We start from the raw sequence: 21,330 nt of genomic DNA, 5'->3' as shown, positions 1-21,330 counted from the left end.
CAATTCACCAGAGCCAGAGCGGGGAACAGAACAGGCAGACTGACGAAATACACTGCTGAGGGGAGCAGCGGGCACGGCAGGAGAGGTCTCTGAGCCATGTGGGACCCTCGCCGGCGCCGGGGATCAAACCAGCGCTGCAGAGGCTGCGAGCAGCTTCGCAGCCCAGCACTCAACTGCTGCGCCACCAGGGGAGGCCCTATATAACAATCTTAGTGAAATCACTAGTACAGCATCGCAAAACACTTAAGTGTAGCATTTGTTGTTGTTATAAAATACTTGTTGAGACTCTTGACCACATTCTCCTCCTCTGGCTTCCAGAACCTCACTTTGCAGGTTCTTCCACCACTCTGATCATGCTCTTTTAGACTTATTCACTGATTCCTCATGCTCTCCTTCCTTTCTGCACATAATTGATTTCCAGAATTCCCTGTATGCTCCTTGTTTGACTTCAGTCATACCCATAGCTGTAGTGATTCCCAAATTCTTATTTGGAGCTACTCAAGTCCTTTCCTTCATGGTTAAGGTTGTGGGTCTGGTCCCCAATATCCCTACAATATCTCTACACTAACAAGTATATCTTAACCGGTCTTTATCTAATCAGATCCTGATATCATCACCAGATTTTATCTTTGAAACACAAAAAAAAACATATTGCTTATGTCCATAACCTTTAATGACAGTCTACTGGATAAAGTCCAAGGTCCATAACGTGTCATATTAGTCCCTTTGCAATCCTGCCGCAATATACATATGACAGAATAACAACCATGAAATGCCAACCAATGATTCTCCAGGTGATATCTTTATCCCCACACCTTTCACTTTATTCCAGTGCTTAGGGCATTGTGCAGTCACTGTCTAAAGAAAGAGCTGCCACAGCATAAAAGAAAATAGCATCTAACTTTCATTTTGCCTTTTGTATTCTTGAAGTCTATGCCCTAGTTGACTGAAGAGGTGAATGAGTATGACAAAATATTTTGCTTAAATTTCGTGAGACTAAACTTCATCCTTTAGACTGAAAAATATTTTCCATAAGCTGAGAAGATATGCAATAGAGAACTGAAGACAGCGTTTTTCCTCTAAGCCATTATTCATTCTGCTCTTTCTACTTGAAATGCCTTTTATTACAAATTTTCTCTTGGATATGATCCCTCCCTCCAAGAATGAGCTCAGATATGGCCTTCTCTCAAAAGGCAGAGTGACTCACAGAATTCTATAGTAATTGACACATGATTCAATTTACTAAGTCAAAGTTGGAATAGAAGTATAGTGGTTTATATAGAAGTACAGTGATTCTCTTCTCACACACCCATTGTGAATTCCTAGAGAACTGGACTATGTATCCGTTTGCTTTGTGTCTACAAGGCACAACTGCTTTATCTGCTGCAACCTAGCCTGTACCAAAGATTTCCAAGAGGCTTCACAGAGTGACCACAGACACAGACCTGTCACCAAAATACTCCATCCAAATCATTGCCTACTAATCATTGCCAAATCATTGTGTATATAAGGGTCTCAGATATTACAAGATTAAAATTATTACCTGGCTTTAAAAAATCCTTATCTAAACCTAAGCAACACTTCAAAGGAACCTACAACTAAACAGTGTACACCACCCTGACTAAAGACTCCTCATCACTAGAGATTACAATACATTACATAGTTTCTGACAATTACATTAGTATGGTTAGTAATTTTAACTACTGGGCACTTAAGAGCAGCATGAATAAAAAGTATGTGACATGAATACATTTGTGGTTCTCAACTGATAAAATGAAATAATATTATAAAGGTGGTTTTCAAACCCTCTTCCACACAGCCTTTGTGTTTGCTAGGTAATGTTCTAGATGCTTGAGATACAACCTTGAACAAGAGAACCAGTTTTTCTTATCTCATCAGATGTCTGTGCAGGTAGGAATTCCTTTTGCTTTTTAGCCCCAAAGTTCACATAATAGGGTAACAGTGCTAAAATATCTAAGATTCTTTTCCCCAGAATGTCCTCTTTTTCCCCCTATGCCTTTCTCTCCAATTGAGAAGTTGGAATAAACAAGTAAACCAATAAATCAACAACATAATTTTAGAGTAATAACTATTAGCAAGTAAATAAAGCAGTGAGACAATAGTGACTAGGAGGTAGGGTGGGGATGAAAGGTCTTTCTGAGGGAGAACTAAATAAGATGCCATTACTGAGAAAGAGCCAGGAAGGAGATGGGAACATTCAAGGAACAGAAGACAGCTGATGTGAGTGAGCTATCCGGAGTCAGTAACATGCAGTAACATTGAGAGGGCACAGGGAGGTCAGGTAAGAGTGCCATAAAGGTCAGTAAAATAATTTGTATATAAAGTGGTAAATAATACACATATTTTGTTAAATTTTATTAAAATCATAGAATTTATCTAAAAACATAAAATTATACTTTATATCTTGTTTGGAATATTTCAAAATACTGATTATTCACAAATATAAGAAGTACTGAATAGCTTTGGTTATGTCCCAAACTGTTAGCAACTATAAATATTGAAGTAGCATCATAGAGTTCTATAAAGATGAAATGATTTAAGGACAGTATCATCATTGCCAATTAGGCAGGTTCATTTGTGAAGGACATGAAAGCATGAGTTTTCTACTGATAACAAAATAACTAGCATTTGTTGAGCACTTTTTAATGTGGTCTTGTTCTGTGAGTCTTAAAAAAATACCAATCCATTTAATTATCATAACTCCCTTGAAGCAGGTTCTATTGCTAACCAACTTTTTTTTTTTTTACTGAGGAAATTGATGTATGAAGAAATTTTCCAAACCTAAAAACTAAAAAATGGGAAAAGTAGAGTCTTAGATCTAGGCAATATACAACTCCAGAGTACACTCTCTACTAAATATAGTACCTCTTAAGAGGGTGGCAGAAGTAAATCTCCAAATATTTCTCTAAGTACTCTCTAAATTGAAAGAGTGAGGAATGAAGAAGAGAAACAAGGAGTGCAATGTGAACTATAACCCTAAATGGCAACCACGTGAAGTAGACATCCAAGATTAAGTAAAATTACCAGCTGACGAGTAGAGACACAGGCCATTATCTGTCTTGGGAGATTAATCACCACGCAATCATGTGAGTCTGTCTATGAGGGAGCTGGTCTCCATGGCTGAACTGTCATCTGGGAACTCAGGCATGATATGAGGTAACTAAGTCAGAATGCTGTGCATCACACCTGTCTATAGGTGGTCCAGGGAAAGCTAGAAGATACAAGTTATTACTTCTACTAAAAGAGATCAGTTATTTCCTTATAAGAGTAAGAATTAATATCTAAGTGATGGACACTTAATATTCACAAATATTAATGCTGTTTTTAATAAAAGACCAATGGATATAATACAGCTGAATTTACTGTGGCACATCTGAATTCAGCTTTGTTAGCTTCAGGCAGCCATTTGATTACCCGCTCTTTAGATAGAACTAAGCTAAGGACCATATCATCACAGCAAGTAGGAAATTGTTTTAGCAGTCCAAGAGTTCCTTTTTAATATGGATGAGTTCAGTCATTATTCCTTTATGTAGTGCATGACGTGTATATTATGATAAGTGGAACTCCTTTCACACTCAGATAAAGTGTATATCTGGTCTTCATAACAAAGTAGATGGGATCAGAATAGGCATAGACCTTCTAGGTTTGCTGAGCTACCTGCAACCACAGAAAAATTTGATTCTTCCATGGAAAGTGTTAAGACAACTAACTTAACTCCTCATAGTATTGTCAAATACAAAAAGATATGAACCAATGAATTCAGGAAGCACGGAAAACTTCCTTTTGGCAAATGGTATAAAAGGAAGATGTCAGCACAACATCTTTTGGCAGGTGCTTTTGAATGACATGAAGGGAAATAATCAGTGCATAAGTATTTTACATGGCTCAAACATACTATAAAAATTTCTGGTTCAACTCATTACCTGCATTCTCAGAATTCAAGTAGTTCTGCCTCACAATAAATAAAGATCACAAAGGAGGGGGATTCCCAAAGCCCATGGACAGGTATTAAAAAATCCATAAATATACCAAATTGGTGTTACTATTTATGTACATGTTCTAAGGAAAGGATTAAGAAATTGAAAGGTATGAAAGTTGAAGGGTCTTCGTAAAAGTCAAGCGTTACCGTTGTATTTTCAAGTGAATTCTCAGGCATCTTCTTTCAACATTCTAACTAGAGTGCAAACTGGGTTGTTTAAGTCTTTGAGTGGTTTAGTTTAAATCAATATATGCTGAATCAATTCCACTCCTAGGTATTTACCCAAAGGACACAGAAACATCAATTCCAAAGAGCACCTGCACCCCTATGTTTATAGCAGCACTGTTTACAATAGCTAAGCTTTGGAAACAACCCAAATGCCCAAAAATAGATGACTGGATCAAGAAGATGTGGTACATATACACCATGGAATATTACTCGGCATTCAAAAAAGATAAACACATGCAATTTGCAGCAACATGGATGGCGCTGGAAGGGATCATGCCCAGCGAAATAAGCCAGAAAGAAAAAGAAAAATACCGCATGGTCTCACTCATAGCAGGAATCTAGAAAACTTAAATAAGGGACCAGGAAAATGAATAACTATAAGAAAGTGAAAATCAAAATCAACAAAAAACTATGAACCAGACACACTTTATGGGGGGTGGGGGGAGGGGAGGGGAGGGATTGGGGTCAAAATAAGGGGGTTGCAATTGTATGGGGAATACAAAAATAAAATTTATTTTAAAAAATAAATCAATATATGCTGAATCAAAAGGTGACTTGGAAACTTGGAGCTATCAGCTCTCCTCAATAAAAGTGTATGTTTGTGTGAGAGCGAGCAAGAGCGAGAGAGAGAGAGAGAGAGAGAGAGAGAGACCAAGATTATTTCAATACTCCATTCATTCTGCTACTCTTCTGAAGGATTACTTTATTTATTTATTGTACTTTTTAAAGATTTATTCATGATTACAAGAACTGGGGTACAGGGCCTCCCTGGTGGTGCAGGCAGTTGAGCACCACACTGTGAAGCTGTCTGCAGCCTCTGCAGTGCGGGTTCAATCCTGGCCGGCCGGCGAGAATCCATCCCATAGTGAAGCAGACCTCTCCTGTCTCGCCCGCTGCTCTCCTCAGCAGTGTATTTCGTCAGTCTGCCTGTTCTGTTTCCCGCTCTGTCTTGGGTGAATCCTCTCACTCTCTCACGCATCTGGCCTGTACCCCAGTTCTTGTAATGCAGGTAACTGCATTCTTCTACATTCTCAGGGTAAAAACAGTAAAATCATTCTGGGCCTTCTCTCTTGCCCTGATATCTAATATATTAAAGACTCTCATAACTGATACCTATTTAATATTCAAGGTCCAGATTAAGCTCCTGTAAATCTGCAACTTTCTGGGATATATATGGCTTCACAGAGCTCTTGCTTTTTTTTCTTTTCTCTCTGTCAGCACATCAATCTTACATTTTTAATACTTGTTAATATTGTCAAACTCATTACAAATATGAACTATAGTTTAGTCCCCTTCACTTCCCACAGTACTAAGTACACAGTACTGAATCCATAATTAGTAAGGATTTCACAAACATCACTGTAAATGATTGATGTTTCTTAATGCTTCAATACTTACTTGAATTAGATATGTTTGGATAATTTGGCATTTGGGATGGTATATCTGCAAAGCTATCCGTCATTTCTCCAAAAACTAGCATCATGAGAGGGAGTGCAGCTCCATGGATAACGGCAGCAACAGTCCCCAGCACCATATATAACTTATCAAGCCAATTTGAATAGCGAAACTAGAAGAAAAGCAAAGAATAGCAACAATTATCATAGTTTCATGGGTGGTTTGCTCTACTTTCCAAATATATACAAAAGTCAAACATTTCTCAGACTACTATTGCTACCACCCTAGTTCAAGCTAATATTGCAACAGCCTAATTAGAAATGGGCATTTGAATTTTCTACTGAGTTCTGACCTACTTATTCATACAGAACTCAACCTGCTTCTTATATGAGGCCAGATAAGAATTGAAGTGTAGGAAATTATAAGTCTTTAATGGGGCAATAGAATTACAGATTATTTTGCTCTGATTTCCGAGAACAGAAGCCGCTTTTTATCAAAAGATTTTTCAAACAAAGAAAAATTTTGATTAGCAGAGGCAATTGAGGAAACATGTTTTGTTGCTTTAAAGAAAGGGGCCGGGGTCAGTGATCTCCTGCAACATGGCATTCGCATAAATGTAAAATGATTTAATGTAATTAGGTCTCAATCACAAAAGGGAAGAGGAATGAGTTAAATGCATGTTTCCCCCCAAAAGCTACTACTTCTGGAAGACAGAATATGGTCATGACTGACCAGTGAAGAAATGCATCATTTTTTAATCATAGGCAAGCCACAGGAAGGAATGACAAACTTCTCTGGATCTAAAATGTGATGAGAATAGGACAAAGTAAAGGAATGGACTTAGGGTTCTATGATAGGTCCACTTAGGAAGCAACTAATATAATACTTCTCCTATATAATTCCAGGAACTAGTTAAGAACTAAATAAAAACAAAAAATAGAAACAGGATAAAGCCAGCTGTTGGGTGGGGTATGGTCTGTGGGTAAAATACACACCAAGCGGTGTCATGGAGTTGCATTGTATAAATTGTGGAAGTATAGTCAGCAGGTTAGTGGTCTAGGGAGGAAACTACGTAAATAGTCATAGGTTTAGGCAGAGAATATAAACAAAAACTAAGATGGAGGTCAGGCAGCATAAAAGACACAGGAGCAGCAAACAAGATCTAAAATTTTTTGAGACATCTATATACTTCACAAAGATAAAGAAGCCAATTTGAAAGCAAGCTATTAAAGAACCCAGTAAAAACTGGGGATGAGGGATTCATTGGATAGTGGAGGAGTAAAGAGTAGACTAGTTCTTGGCAGTAGTGAATGCAATTCACAAAGCAGGAATGGAAAAAAAGGAAACTGAGATACAGATTAGCAAATATTGCAATTTGTGTAAGAAGATCATCTACATTTAATTATGATCTAATTTAATTAATTAGGTATCTGCATTTAAATTTTTTCCAGCTCTTAAATATATAATTGAGTGAGCTTAAGTTAGGGCTAATATATAAATTTTCCATGAACTAAAAACATCTTCCTCTTTGCAAGTTAAATTTTAAGGAGACCATGTTTTGTCATATTTTTTCATATTTCATTGAAACATAAGCTAAAATTTGCCTCCATGTACTTTGTCTTAACTAAGCATTCATTTACTACTAAGAAGCACAAATAAGAAGGTAGATATAGGCCAAAACCATTTATCTTCTCTTAGAGACTCTATTAAAAGTGGTGAAAATATCCAATTCCTTAACAGAGGCCAAGAAGACAGATGATATGCAAGGATTTCTTTCATCACCTCCCCCATATGACACTTTACCTCTAAAACTAATCATCGACTGTAATAAAAACAAGCAGGCAATGAATATAAACATTTACTAAAAGTCTGCTCAATGACTGACAAAAGCCAGACATAAATAACCAAGATAAAACTCCTACCTTCAGAGTGTTTTAAGAGAAGAGGGAAGGCAAAGCAAAAAATATACACAGTATATATGCTGCACGCCTTTACAGCATAGTGTACAGAGTAGAGCAGACACAATATTAAGCAAACAATCATTCCCTCCTTCATAGAGGAAGAGATGGTTCCCTCCCAACTTTGAAAGTTCAAGTGTTTAGAAGGAAGAAGGAAAACACTGCAGTCAGAACAACACAGAGAGACAGGAACAATCTTAACACATTTAGAGAAACACTAGAGTCTCCCAAGGATGGTGTGTGAGGTGTAGAAGTAGCAAGAAAAAACTGACTGACCAAGAAACACCTTCATTGACTACTCAAACCAAAATAGGCCAGGATTTGAGGGGGTAAAAAGGGAAAGAGGGTAGAGAAACCTCATTTAGTCCTATTTGAATTTCCATCCTTAGAAGAGCTATTCAGTAAGTAGATGGAGAGAATTCAGACTTTGCGGAAAGTTTTGCAATACTATCTTATATAGCAGAAGTCATGGGAGTGTTAGATTAAATAGGAAGAGGTCGAGAGTGAGTGGGCTTAATAATAATTTGGAGATGAAGTAATAGAGATAACATGCTAATTGCCCTTTTGATGATCTTGGGGCAAAAATAGGAAGAGAAGATGGTTACTAGAGGGAGATGCAATGTCAAGGAGGACTAGTTAATCAATACTTAGCTATTAATATTTATAGATAAGTCATTAGAATAACTATAAGAAAGAAAATATCAAAATCAACAAACAACTATGAACCAGATACACTCTATGGGGGGAGGGGCGGGGAAAGGAAGGTATGGGGTTAAAATAAGGGGGTTGTAATTGTATGGGGAATATAAAAATAAAATTTAAATAAAAAAATATTTATAGATAAGTCAATCAAAGAAACAATTAGTGAAAATACAAGAAGGAAACTGAGATGAAATGATGAAACGGAGAATAAAGAAAATTATTATTTCAAAAACCTCAGGCAAGGTAACATCAGTGGATGCTATATTAGATGAAACAAAATATCCCATGATGCCTCCAAGATCCCGCTAAATGGAAGGATCTGATTTTTAATTAGTGATCAAACTTAGTATCATAAAAATTGGAATACCCTGACATTTGATTTTCCCGATGTGTGATGAGACATGAAGTACACAGCATCCCTATTTAATTATCTTACCAAAAACATTTGACATGAATGTAACAAAACTTTAGCCCTATCTTTCAGCACAGGAAAAATGCAAGATATGGAAAGATAAGTTAAATGATACCTTAAGGAAACAATAAAAATAGTTCAGAATGTAAAGCATGCTACAGGGCAAGTAGTAAAACCTTTAGGACATGTCGATATCATTTAAAAAGAAAAACAATTCTAGACTCAGCAGATGCTATATCCAAATATTATCATGACTGGACCCTGTTTTGAAGAAGTCAACTATAAAAGACATTTTTGAAAATAAGTAAAAAACTTTAAATATAAACTGAGCATTATATAATATCAAAGAAGTACTGTTTACTCTGTTAAAAATGATTGATTATATTATATATTCTAGAAAAATTTTGTTTCATAGGAAAATTTCTGAAAGAGGTAAACAGTTATATGTAAAATAGGAAATTTGTAATTTTAGGTGAAATGCGCAATAAAATGTTAGTTAATAGATATGGATAATGGGTATATGAGCATAGATCTTACTAGTCTACCTTTCTATATGTTTGGTAGTTTTCATAACAAACTTTGTAAAAAGAGGATAGTTCTCAAACTGGCAAATAGCTCTTTATATCAGGCTAGAAAGAGTAAGAGTGAGCACAGATAAAAGCAAATTTCCAAAAATAAAGACAAAATATTGGGAGAGTTTAGAATCTCACATTTCTTTGTAAAATGATGCCAAATTGATTTCTGGAGAGAAAGTGGTGAGAAGATTTGAGGAAAGTAGTAGCATAATGTTGAGTAGACAAAAGCCTCAGTAAAATATCAGACCTCATGATGGTGCATGGGTGCAGTGGTGAAGGAAACTCTATGGGGACTACACCTGAGGGGGTGGAGGGGAAGCAAATATTGTTTAAAAATGAACAATGATGTAAAAAAAATTTTAAAATTAAAAAAAATCAGACCTTAGTCACTTATTAGTAAGGTGAATTTTGGGGAAAATTCTTTAATACCCTTGCATCTCAGCTTCTTTATTTATAAAAGGAAAACATGCATAGAAACAGTAAGCCTCACATAACTAAACAGGATAAATATGAGACTTATTTTACTAAACACACAATATAATAATAAGTAGGTAGTGTTATTAGTTTTGGAAATGTGAAAATTAAAAAGATGTTTCATGAACTTACACTGAAGGAACAAGCAGAGTAAATAAAAGGTTGTAATACAACAAATAAGTTGTAACACATCAATGTAAAACAGAGGTATAAACTAATTAAAACTGGATTCCCTTAAAGAAAATAAAATGGAAAATGGTTAGATGCTAGAGGGAAAGGAGGGGGTGAGCAACAAGCACACAGAAGGACAGCCAATCAGCACTGAACGCCTAGGGTTGGGCTTCCCAGGGCAAAGGGGAAGGTGCTGACAGGAGTATAGCTTAGGTAATATTTAATAGACTAAAGAGTGGCCATTTCTATATATACCATAGTGCCTGGGTTGGACAGGGCAGTTAGTAAATCAGTGCATTCATTCATTCAACACTCTAAAAATAATTATTTTTTTAATAATAGGATCAGGCATGTTCCTAGTTACAAGTGAGTGACAACGGGAAATAAGATGAACAACCTGTTCTCATAAAGCTTACATTCTAGTGCAGATAGTAAAAGAGGGAATTGATATATTCAACATGCATTAAAAAATCTAAGCACATATCAAATTTCTGGGCACTGTTCTAGGGAAGTGGAAATATAGTAAAGAAAACACAAAAAAATCCTATCCTCTCAGAGCTTACATTCAGAAAGAAGACAAACATATAAACAAGAAATCACATGATGGCAGAGCTCAAAAGAAATCTCACACAGGGTGATGTGTCACAGTAACATTCAGCATCAGCTGGCTTAGACTGGCTGGTCAGGCAACATTCTGAGTTGAGATCTTAGTAACAGAAACGATAGTTATGTGATGCTCTGGGATCACAGTATACCAGGCTGGATAGAGCAAATGCAAAGATCCTGGGGTGACTCTTAACTTGGAGTGTCTCAAGGAGCAAACCAAATATCCACTGTGGCAAGAGCAGTGTCAAGGAAAATAACCTGCAGTATATAAACAAGATAATATGCGTGTTTGCAGTAAAGTCAGAAATGAGACAAAGGTCAGTTTATAACGACAGGAGGGAGTCTGTGTTCTACTCTAAGCTGCCCATATAAGTGTGAAGAAAAGGCATTAAAAGATTTTAAGGAAGTGAAGTGATCTGATGTGGCTATAATGGGTAAAATAATTTCTACAAGAGCAAAAAGTAGAGGAGAGGGACTAAGAGTAAAGAGTGGTTGAAAGAGCAAATTCTTGACCAGGTATGGCAGACAGAATAAAGCCCCCTCCCAACATGTCCATATCCTCATTTCAGAAAGCTATCAACATATTTCCTTAATGGTAAAAGGGACTTCATAGATGTTAAGGAGCTTAAGAAGAAGAGAATATCCTGAGTTAATGAAGTGGGCCCAATTCAATCACTGGGATCCTTGAGAGAAGAATCCAGAGGAGCTAGAGTCACTAATAGGTGAAATGATGACTGAAGTAAGAAGTCAGAGTGACAGGATTCATTAATATGGCTACCAAAAAGACTAATGAGTGCATCAGTGGATGAAGTAGAAACTATCAGATGTCAGAATCCTCAATGGAGGAGCAAAAGTAACTGAAAATTGGTTGAGGATATGACTGAAAACCAATAAGATACTATAACTGTTCAAGATTAAACTCAAATGAGAAAGGGATTTTGCATGGAAAAAAATGGGATATGTCTGTGTGACATTAGAAAGATACCAACACCAATACTGACTCCTGGGATAGAGGTTGAAGAACCTCACAGGCAAAGATGAAGCAAGGAAAAGTTAAAAAAACAAACAAAGGACTAGGAGGAAATTTATCAGACTATTGCATCCCAGAAACAAATATAAGTGGGCAGGATTAAGGGCTTTATAAAGATAGAGAATCAAAATATTTCCCTTGAATTTAGTGAGTAGCAAAGACACTCATACGCTCACATCCTGGATGTTGTTATTTGTCAAGATGAAGCTGAATGATGAGGGCCACGTGAAACTGAAACGAAGGCCACTCCTTTGAGTGAAGCAAGCTAGAAGAACATGGCTTTAAGGAAAGTGTCAATGAAATTAATTAAGGTGTTAATGTAAATATCAATGGAAAGGACCCAGTTGAGAGACTGAGATTGAAGATACAGAAGAAATAATGATAACAACAAAATAAGGTCCTTGAGAAGACAGAGGATATGGGAAACAGAAAATGAACTAGTGATTTGTTTTAAAAACCAGATGCTTCCTCTGTTGTAAAAGGAGAGAGAAGAGGGAACTCATCCAGGTACAGGTATGTTCATAGATGGGGAGAAAAGAAATGAAGAACATCTGTCAAGTGGCTTCCATGTTATTTGTGAAATAAAAGGACAGGTCTCAAACCAAGAAGATAGGGAGTAGAAACCCAGTCAGTGAGAAAAAGTAGAGTAAGATTTCTGTGAGGGATAACACCGTATTGTGAGGTTTTCCTCCAGCACCAATGAGATGTGGGGATTCGGGCAATAAGAAAGCTGATAGCTGATTTTGCCTGGGCTATGTGGGACAAATGACAGATGGAAGGGAGTTTATTGTTTGGGTAAGAGAATAATGAAAATGATGGTTACTACTCTAAGCTGGATTAAAATGAAAGTAAGAGGGGGAATGATGGAAAACAGATGGGTCTGTAGACTAAAGATCCAGAAAGAATAGTGAGTAGACTGAAGAGAGAAATCAATTCTCCAATACAAGCTAATTCAAGCTGGCTCCTTGAGTTAGTGACTCTGGTGGCAGAGCAGTTTCAAATAACAACAACCAGGATGTGGGTGTATAAGTGTATGACTGGGGTGGAAGAGAAGTAAAGATTATTGCATGTGTGAAGGTCAAAGAGTCATTCCCATATAACACCATAAAAGTCAACCAAGATAGTGGGAGCACCAGGGGTGGAAAGGGAGGGATACTGAGTCAGGTAATAAAGTCTTCAATGCTGAGGAATGACCAGGTGGTCAGAAGATAAGAGCATCAACAAATGACTCTTCAATAACAGGCAAATAAAAGTTTAACCAATCATAAATATAAATGATTAAAGCTCTGGCTCTACTCTACACAGATCTTGGGAAAATTCTAGGTCTGTCTTCCTACTAGTTATCTGGCTCTGAGACTTTAAATGCAGTGCTTGTCTGAGTCTGTTTCTTTATGTGGTGCAAAAGGATAATCCAAGTTCCTACCTCACAGAGTAACTGTGAAGATTAAGATAAATAATACACATGGAGTACTTAACAAATACTTGATATATAAGAAGCACTTTATTTTATTATCTGTTAGAAAAGAAGCAATGTTTCATTAAAGTACAAAAAAAAAAAAAAAAAAAAAAAGCTCAGGGCACAAACCTTCCAAGATGGCATCATCTTTAAGGAGTGCTTTGTAAAGAAACTGCAGTCTAACTATATTTTTCCTGCCCTTATTTCCATTTGTCCCATTTTCTCACTTGCTTCAGGTTTTATTCTACTTTTGTGTTTCTGACTACATTGAAACAAGGCTTGATACAGATAATATAAAGGCCAGTAGAAAATTTTGAATCTACTTCTTATCTTCTTTGATCACTTTCTCACAGACACTAAAAAGTCTCATCGTAGAAATAAGTTAACAGGGGTGGCATGCAGAAAACAGTTAACACTGCAAGTCTGAAACTACTATGTTTAAGAAAGATCTGCCTTCAAGGTTAGCCACTGGCTGGCATCTAGAACTTGGATTTTGGGAGGGTTACCAACATCCTAACTGATAAAAGTGGCCAAACTATGTAATGTGTTCATGCTAACCACCTGCCTTCCTGTGAGAGTCTGGACTTTTAGTATAGGCCGTGGCTACATGACCAGCTCAGAGTAAAAGTCTGATGTCCCAAGTCTCCAGACAGTTTCTCTATAGGATAGCATTTCACTCATATTGTCACACTTGTTGCTAAGGGAATTAGTTGTAATTCCACCAGGAGAGGAGTCTAGGAGCTTGTATCTGGTTTTTCCAGGATTTCCTATGTGCCTTCTTCTATTGCTGATTTTGCTTTGTATCCCTTTGTTGTAAGAATTCTTAGCCATGAATGTGATGGCAAGCTGAGTTCTATGATTCTCCTAATAAATCATCACATTTGGGGTTTTTGGATACCTCCTACACATGAGTTTTTTGGTCTCAGCTGGACACTGTTATTTATAAGACACTGCATTGGTGTCTGCAGAGAATTGGAGAATTGCTTGGTATGTAAAAACCCGCACATGTCAGAAATGTCATGGGTAAAAAACAGACAAAAATGAAGTGTTCTGGTGTTGTAAAATCAGTATTTCATACTTGGCTCTTGACAATTTTTGCCAGATTTCCCCTTTAAAAAAGTCACAAATCCAGATTTTACGTAAAATTTCTGGATTTTAAAAATGGCTCACAAAGTTTTTAAACATGGGTCAAGACAACTAAAAATAAAAGTAAAAATAAAAATTTAAGCTACAAAAATAACAAAAGATGAAGTGTTTTGGTCTCAAAATACAGAATTAATATTAAGTCTTGGGAATAAATCCTGCTTTAACATAAAAACTTCTTTCAATATAAGAACATAAGAATGAAATATAAGACAAACAAAAACTGTCACTTGGTTACTCAAGCAGTCTAAGAATGACCCAACAGTATAGTCTCATCTCCCCCAAATTCCAAAGACAATGGAGATAAGACAAAAGAAAATACTATAGCCAAAGCAACTATCCTGCAGGGAGCTAAAGATTACATAAGATATCTACACAGTTCTCAATGTAAATGTCAGACAAGTGTTCCTCCCACACCCCTCCATCAATACTATTTTTACATACTATTTACTACTATCCATTTTACATGGATCTCTTCCCCCCACATTTAAAAAAATGTCTGATATGTTATTATAAACTGTACAGTGCAAGATTTAATTGGTGCGGTAGAATTTTAGTTTCCATAGCCACAGTTTACCTTAGTCTGCACTCTTAGAGAAAAAGCAGAATCTAGATAGATACCATCAACCAGCCATACCTATAAAATCTCTATCTAATTCCAACAGTGATTAAAGAAAAATTTCTAAGTTTTTCTTGCAACCACCACGCAACCAGAAAATGAGATAAAGAATAATATTAAAAGGATTATATTAAGGTTTTCTAATTCTAGATTTCCATTAGTCAGCACAGAGGAATAATGACATATCCTAAGTGATAGTAATAAATTATCTATTGCTAACTTTTTATTATATGAACGCCTGGGTCTTTGACTTCAAACCTGCCAGGAGTTCAGAGCCACTGGCAATTAAAACACTGTGCCCTTTTAAGTTACATTTTATAGAGTTTACTTCTTCCATTAGGATGGCTGAAGCCATCACTGGCAGAAGCACTTTTATGGATAACAGCTCACTGGCAACAAAACTAGTTAGGAGAATAGTGAGATCTAAGTAAAAAAGATTCAATTTATATGGGAAATGTAATTGGCATTCCCCTGAAAACAAGCTAAATCAAACTAATTCATTTTACCTCACCATTATACTGTTGTACAAGAAAATATGACACCAGATAAAAAATCTCTTTTTTAGATAATTCAAATTCCCAAAGCATTAGGAATAGTGAACAAATTGAAACTCACCATTGCCAATGTACTGACAGTTGGTTTCTTTTCTTCCTTATCTTTTTTACTGAAAAACATAGCAATTGAATTACTCAAAAGTTTAAAAATTACATACATATTAAAATGAACAAATCAACATAGAGCTTATATTTAATAACAAGACAAAGAAACAAGTCTATAATACATTATTCAATAAAAAAGCAGGTTATTAGTATGATCTCATTTATGAAGTTTAAATATAAATATACTTACATGTAGCTTAGAAAATGTACATATATGGTCATATATGGGTATTGAGAGTTCTATCAAAATATTTTCTTTATTGTGTTTTCAGTATTTCCTAATTTTCTATTGTGAATGAATACATACTCAACTTTTACAATTAGAAAAAAAAATAGTACTAAAAAACCCCTTTCTTTTTATTTAAATTAGAAAATAATTTATGCTCTTCAAAATCGATCTCCTTAATTATCATCTGAGTAACGCTAGCAATATTCTATCTATCTACTACATACTTATTACTCATAGTTGTTCCCTTTACTAATGGAGAATAATGGCCATCAGATGCACAGTAAAAACTAACCAAAAAAAAAAAAGTAATTAAATTGTCTCTGGGCAAATCTAATTCAGAAGGGATGTCTGGAGCCCTAAACGGACCATTAAGGAAATGAATATAATCTAGAAAAGATGGTGTATAAACTGTCAAAAAGCTGTTCTCAGGCATAAGGTCAATTATTTTGAGCCCAGATTCAAATGATTTCAACTCTACAACCTGTTTTCCATTTTTATATAACTACCACCTAGGGCATGAAAGCAAACTAACCATAACCAACCTCTGCATCTATATTTTCACATGAACAAAAGAAAACGTATTTCAGAGAAGAACTGCACTATTTTTACACAGATTTTCAAGTTAAAAAGTAAGTTCGTTTTGTCTTTGTTCTTTTTTTTTTTTTTAACTAAGCAAGGTCAAAGAGTTGAAGGAACTTCTAAAAAGAAATCCAGGGTTTACTCCATATTTGACTTTGTTAGATGGAATTAAAAACACACAAAATACACAAACATGCCTCTTCACATATGGTCCCACCCTATTCCCAGTAAAGACATGGTTTCGATATCCCTGGAACCAGAATGAGAGCAGAAAAACAGTCATACACAATTGAGTTTTAGCTTTAAGTTATTTATTTTTTCATTCTCTAAAACTGCTGCTACTCTGGAGAATTTAAATGGTTCTAGGGACTGGCTAAGTAAACACTTCCTGTACATGATTTGATTTAATCTTAATCTCTGTAAATCAGGCACATTTTTACCTTCTTTTAGAGATAAGAAAACTGAGAAGAGTTAACTAACTTGTCCAAGGTCACACAACAATAACAAGGCCAAGATTTAAACTAAAAAGTCCATCCCCTAAACAAAATATTCAGACTTCTGAGACATTGAACTGCAAGGAAATGACTCTCAACTAGATTACCCACCAATCTCCATCAGCTTCCAACACAGTGCTTAAAAAAAAGGCATGTCACTCATCAAATAGAATTTCAGTGAAAAATGTTTACAAATACAGATATTCTAAATGGTACTTTTATCCAAGAATTATACCTACTAGTAGTCATGTATTTTTTTACAATTCCAAATTACACATATAACTTCATAAGAAAAAAATTAAAACCAATGTTTAATAAGAAGTTTAATAAGAAGGACTAAGCTAATTTTTTTTTTTCGGATTTGAAAAAAAGTCCGTAGGCCATGATAAGAAAAATCAATAATAAAATGAAGAAAAGTGCAGGCTTAAATAAATTTCTTTACCTCCACATACCCCCAGTAACTCTTATTCCAATATCTTAGCGTTTGTGTCATAAGAACATAGTTCTTATGTTTTTAAATTTTTAAAAAATTAAAAGGAAGGAAAATATCTAACTTGTACTTTACAAAGTCTTTTTTCTTTTTGTTTATAAGAAGTTTTTTTTTATTATGAAAAGTTTCAAATAAACAGAAAAAGTCAAAGAATAGTAATGATTATCCACATAAAATTCACTTAGATTCAACAATTAACATTTTTACCATATTTTCTTTACCTATGCAAGGAAGCACATACTATCATTGTTAATATTTTGCTGAATCCTTTTCGCTACCATTATAAAAATAGCCAAGAAAATAGCAATTTTGATATCTAATATTTAATCCACATTCAAATTTTACAAGAATGTTTTCTATAGGTTTGTCCTTTTTTTGAACTTTGATATAATCACGGTTCACACATTACATTTGTGGTTTTGTCTGTAGTCTCTTTTTCTAACCTAGAAGTCTTCTGTTTCCCACCATTACCCTGTTTCCCACCCCCCTCCCAGTTGATTTTTTGAAAAAACAGATCTTTTACAAAATGTCCCCCATATTGGATAAGTCTGTTTCAAAATGAGTCCAAATTGAGATGGGCAGTAAGCATAAAACACAAAGCAAATTTTAAGGCTTAGTTTGAAAAAGAGAATGTAAACTATTTCATTATAATTTCAAATACATGTAAAAATAATATTTTAGATATACTGGCTTCCACAAAATACGTTTTCAAAATTAATTTCACTTGTTTGACTTTTTATATGTTGCTACTAAGAAAAACCAAAACTTATTAATATGGCCCACATTACATTCCCATTTGACATCAGTCTAGAAGGGTGACTGAATCAGACTAAATGTTTCTTTCTGCAAATATACTTCCTCGGTGGTGTCCTGTCACTAACAGCCCAGGCCAGTGATGCTAACTATAAAATTACTCGACTGGGGGCCTCCCCAGTGGCGCAGCGGTTGAGCGCTGGGTTGCGAAGCTGCCCGCAGCCTCTGCGGTGCCGGTTCGATCCCCGGCTGCTCCCCGGCCACCAGAGGAGGGTCCCACATGGCGCGCAGACCTCTCCTGCCGCCCGCTGCTCCCCTCAGCAGTCTACTTCGGTTCTTCTGCCTGCTCTGCTCCCCACTCTGGCTCTGGTGAATTCTCTCACCCTCCCGTGCTTCTGACTGTACCCAGTGCATGTATAAACAAACCATCAAATAAATAAATAAATAAAACATGCCTCTATTAAAAAAAAAAAAAATAAAAAAAAAAAAAATAAAATAAAATTACTCGACTGGAAAAGCACAATTTCCTTTTTCTAATTAGTAAGAATTGTGAATAATTCTCAGATGTAACTTTTCTTTGAATAGTTTAGGATTCAGCAACATTCTTTGCCTGAAGCAATTATAACGAAGGATCCAAAATGACAGCTGACATTTTTCTGCAAAAGAACATTCCGTTATTCTCTCTACCTCTCCCACCCTTTTAGTTTTTCTCCTTTCAGTATTTTATTAAGGATTTATGGATTTTACTCATTTCAGTCGTTCACATCTAGTGCTGTCATTGTTCTTTTTGATGTTCAAATTGTTCCTAACTTGGTCAGTTAGCTCCTTAATCTAACTCCTGTATCCTCTTGGACAATTCCATTTAACCCCACTTACTCCCCCCCACCCCCCAATATCGCAAGATACTGTATTTTCCTGGTCCCGGGGGAGGTTAGAATTAGCCATTTCTCTATAGGATGTGTATTCCTTTTAGTGAGGAATGGCATTTAGAAATCAAGATCTGGCATGAAGTGAGTTTAGTGCTACTGTCCCCTTCAGGGTACAGAAATTATTTTTTTAAATCATGATTTTATATTGAAGTCTCCATTTCAAAGTTAACATTTCTTAAAAAATTATTTGATGTTCACATTTACATTTCTTTTCTCTTGCACTGAGATGCATGACTTCTGCTTATATTAATACATGCACTAATTTTTTTTATCTTACAATTAATATAATAATTTACTACTAACAATGAACCTATTGGGGAAAGTTTACATTTTCCTGTGTAGATGTGGCCTTATAATAGTGATTTACTCATGTGGACACTCTGTCCATTCTGGATATAATCAGTAAATTGCCCACCATGTTGGCTTTTTCAGAAATGCAGCCTTCTTTTCAGAATTTCTCTCTGCATGAGTGAGATCCTCATTAATTAAAAAAAATAATAATAACACATAAACGTGGTTAGGGCCTTCTGTTCCATCTCCCATGTCACAAACATACAATGTTTATGTTGCTGTTTGACCAGAAGGAAGAGACCTACCACAGAGCAGAGATCAAGCAGCACTGTGTTCAGGCTCTTAGGCGCTCAAACTTCTTTTGTAAACCACAACATTAAAAAACACAGAAAAGGACGTGAGCACCGGTCTGTCTGAGGCGAATAAAATTGAACTAGAAGCTAACCAAGGTAGAGAGAAGACGTAAATGCTGTGCTCAACTCAGCCAGCGAATTTCCACAGAGCAACCTCTTGCGATTAAGAATAAAATCATCAATAACTTCTACACTTATTCCAGAGCTGGAGCCAAATGGCCCAAATCTTTCAAGCTTGTAAAATACGAAAGTAAAACCAACTGGCTACCTTTTTTTGCCCATTTGCAACAACTTCTTCTCTGCGCTTTCATTGCGGCCTCCTTCAAGTTCCATGGTGACCTGAGGAGAAACCAGTCGATCAGCCAGATGCTTGACCCGCAGGAAGCAGAGGTGAGGCAGTTCGCCCGCGCGGGGCCAGGGGGCAGGGGAGGACCGCGCAGATGCCCCAGCGGCTCCGGCTCCAGGCGCCCTGGGTCTGCCCTCGCGTGCAGAGCTGCAGGAGAGGCGCGCCTTCAGGACTTTGCTCCCGTCACGGCGGCTCCAGCTCAAAGTTCCTCTCGCCGCAGAAGATGCTTCCTCCGTCCACCCGCCCTCGGGCTCAGAAGCCGGTTGCCTGGATTCTACCCGCTCTACCCGCTCAAGGCAGCAAAATTCAGTACTAGAGCGGAAAATTCTAGAGGCGGGGGGGTTCTGGGAACTCCCCGAGTGACTCAGTTCTCACCGGACTTGAACCCCAAGGACTTACCAAAGAGACTCTCCCCCGGTTCTCCCTGCCAAGCCCTTCTTCCCCCGGGACCAAACTCAAAACTTGAGTCCGACCCTGCGTGAGAACTGTCCCCAAACAGTCCCAGCCTGGCGCGCCCCTACCTCTGGCTTTCCCTCAAATGTCCACCAAGAAGTGGATTTTAGAAGAAGAGATTCAAACTTTTAAAGGAAAGACCAGCAGGACGTCGCCCGCGGCTTCGATCTCTTTTGAGCCGGAGGAGCCGCTGTGGCAATGAGCCCTCGCTGCCTGCGGCGACGCGAATGAGGTGCGGGCGCGCAGCGCACACCCTGGGGCGCGCCTGCCCGGCCAATCAGCTGACCGCTCGGGTTTGCTCCAGCCCCGCTCCATTAAGTGCTGATTGCAGGACCAGTTACGAAACAGGTTGAGTTTCCAGGAGGAATGTCCTGGCTTCTGTTGCCCTTCAGCAAAAGGGCAAGTGGAAGAATGAGTATGAGCTGAATCATCGTAGACTGAGAAATCAAGAGTTAAGTCCCTACATGTCCTACTTAAGTCTCCATATCCGTAAAATATGTGTGTATAAATGTATAGGTATACACTTGGCACGCTGAGTCTGAAGTAGATAATGGAAACTTTCTTTGGCATCACATTTAATGCCCTTTAAAACAACCTCCTGCTCTCCTTTTCAAGACTCGCAGTGGATGCCTGAAACCCAGGATAATATCAAGTCCCGGGTATACTGTTTGTTTGTTTTTTTTTTCATACATACGTACCTATAACAAAGTTTAATTTCTAATTGGCCACAGTAAGAGATTAACAATGGTAACTAGTAAAATACAATAATTATATAACAATATATACAGTAAGAAAATGTGTGTGAGTAGGGTGCTCTTTCACCCTCTCTTTCTCTTCCCCTCTGCCCTCTCACAATATCTTGTGCATAATATTTTTGGACTGCAGTTGACCCCGGGTAGCTGAAACCACTGATACAATGGGGGGGACTATTACTGTTGAGTTAAACTTCACTTCTTAGCAGCACTTTTAAAAAATCAGGTGATGT

General features: G+C 36.9%; 1 protein-coding gene across 3 annotated transcripts in view; it reads right to left on the bottom strand.

Annotated features, from left to right (window-relative positions):
- Nucleotides 1–20,560, bottom strand: part of ABCB1 (ATP binding cassette subfamily B member 1) — an 84,692-nt gene extending 64,132 nt beyond the window's left edge. For 2 of the 3 annotated variants that reach the window (XM_037510590.2, XM_037510575.2), the window contains exons 1-4: nt 20,414–20,560; nt 19,815–19,885; nt 15,385–15,433; nt 5,627–5,795 (exon numbers count right to left, since the gene is read on the bottom strand). In XM_037510590.2, coding sequence (XP_037366487.1) covers nt 5,627–5,795; nt 15,385–15,433; nt 19,815–19,879 — 283 coding nt within the window. In that variant the 5' untranslated portion in view covers nt 19,880–19,885; nt 20,414–20,560. The other variant, XM_037510584.2, reaches the window with a different exon arrangement.
- Between the last annotated feature and the right edge of the window lie 770 nt (nt 20,561–21,330).

Source organism: Talpa occidentalis, unplaced genomic scaffold (assembly GCF_014898055.3).
Source record: "Talpa occidentalis isolate TD23 unplaced genomic scaffold, MPIMG_talOcc4v2.1, whole genome shotgun sequence".
NCBI lineage: Eukaryota > Metazoa > Chordata > Mammalia > Eulipotyphla > Talpidae > Talpa > Talpa occidentalis.
The sequence above is the reverse complement of the archived record's forward strand: the minus strand, read 5'-3'. Positions and strand labels throughout refer to the sequence as shown.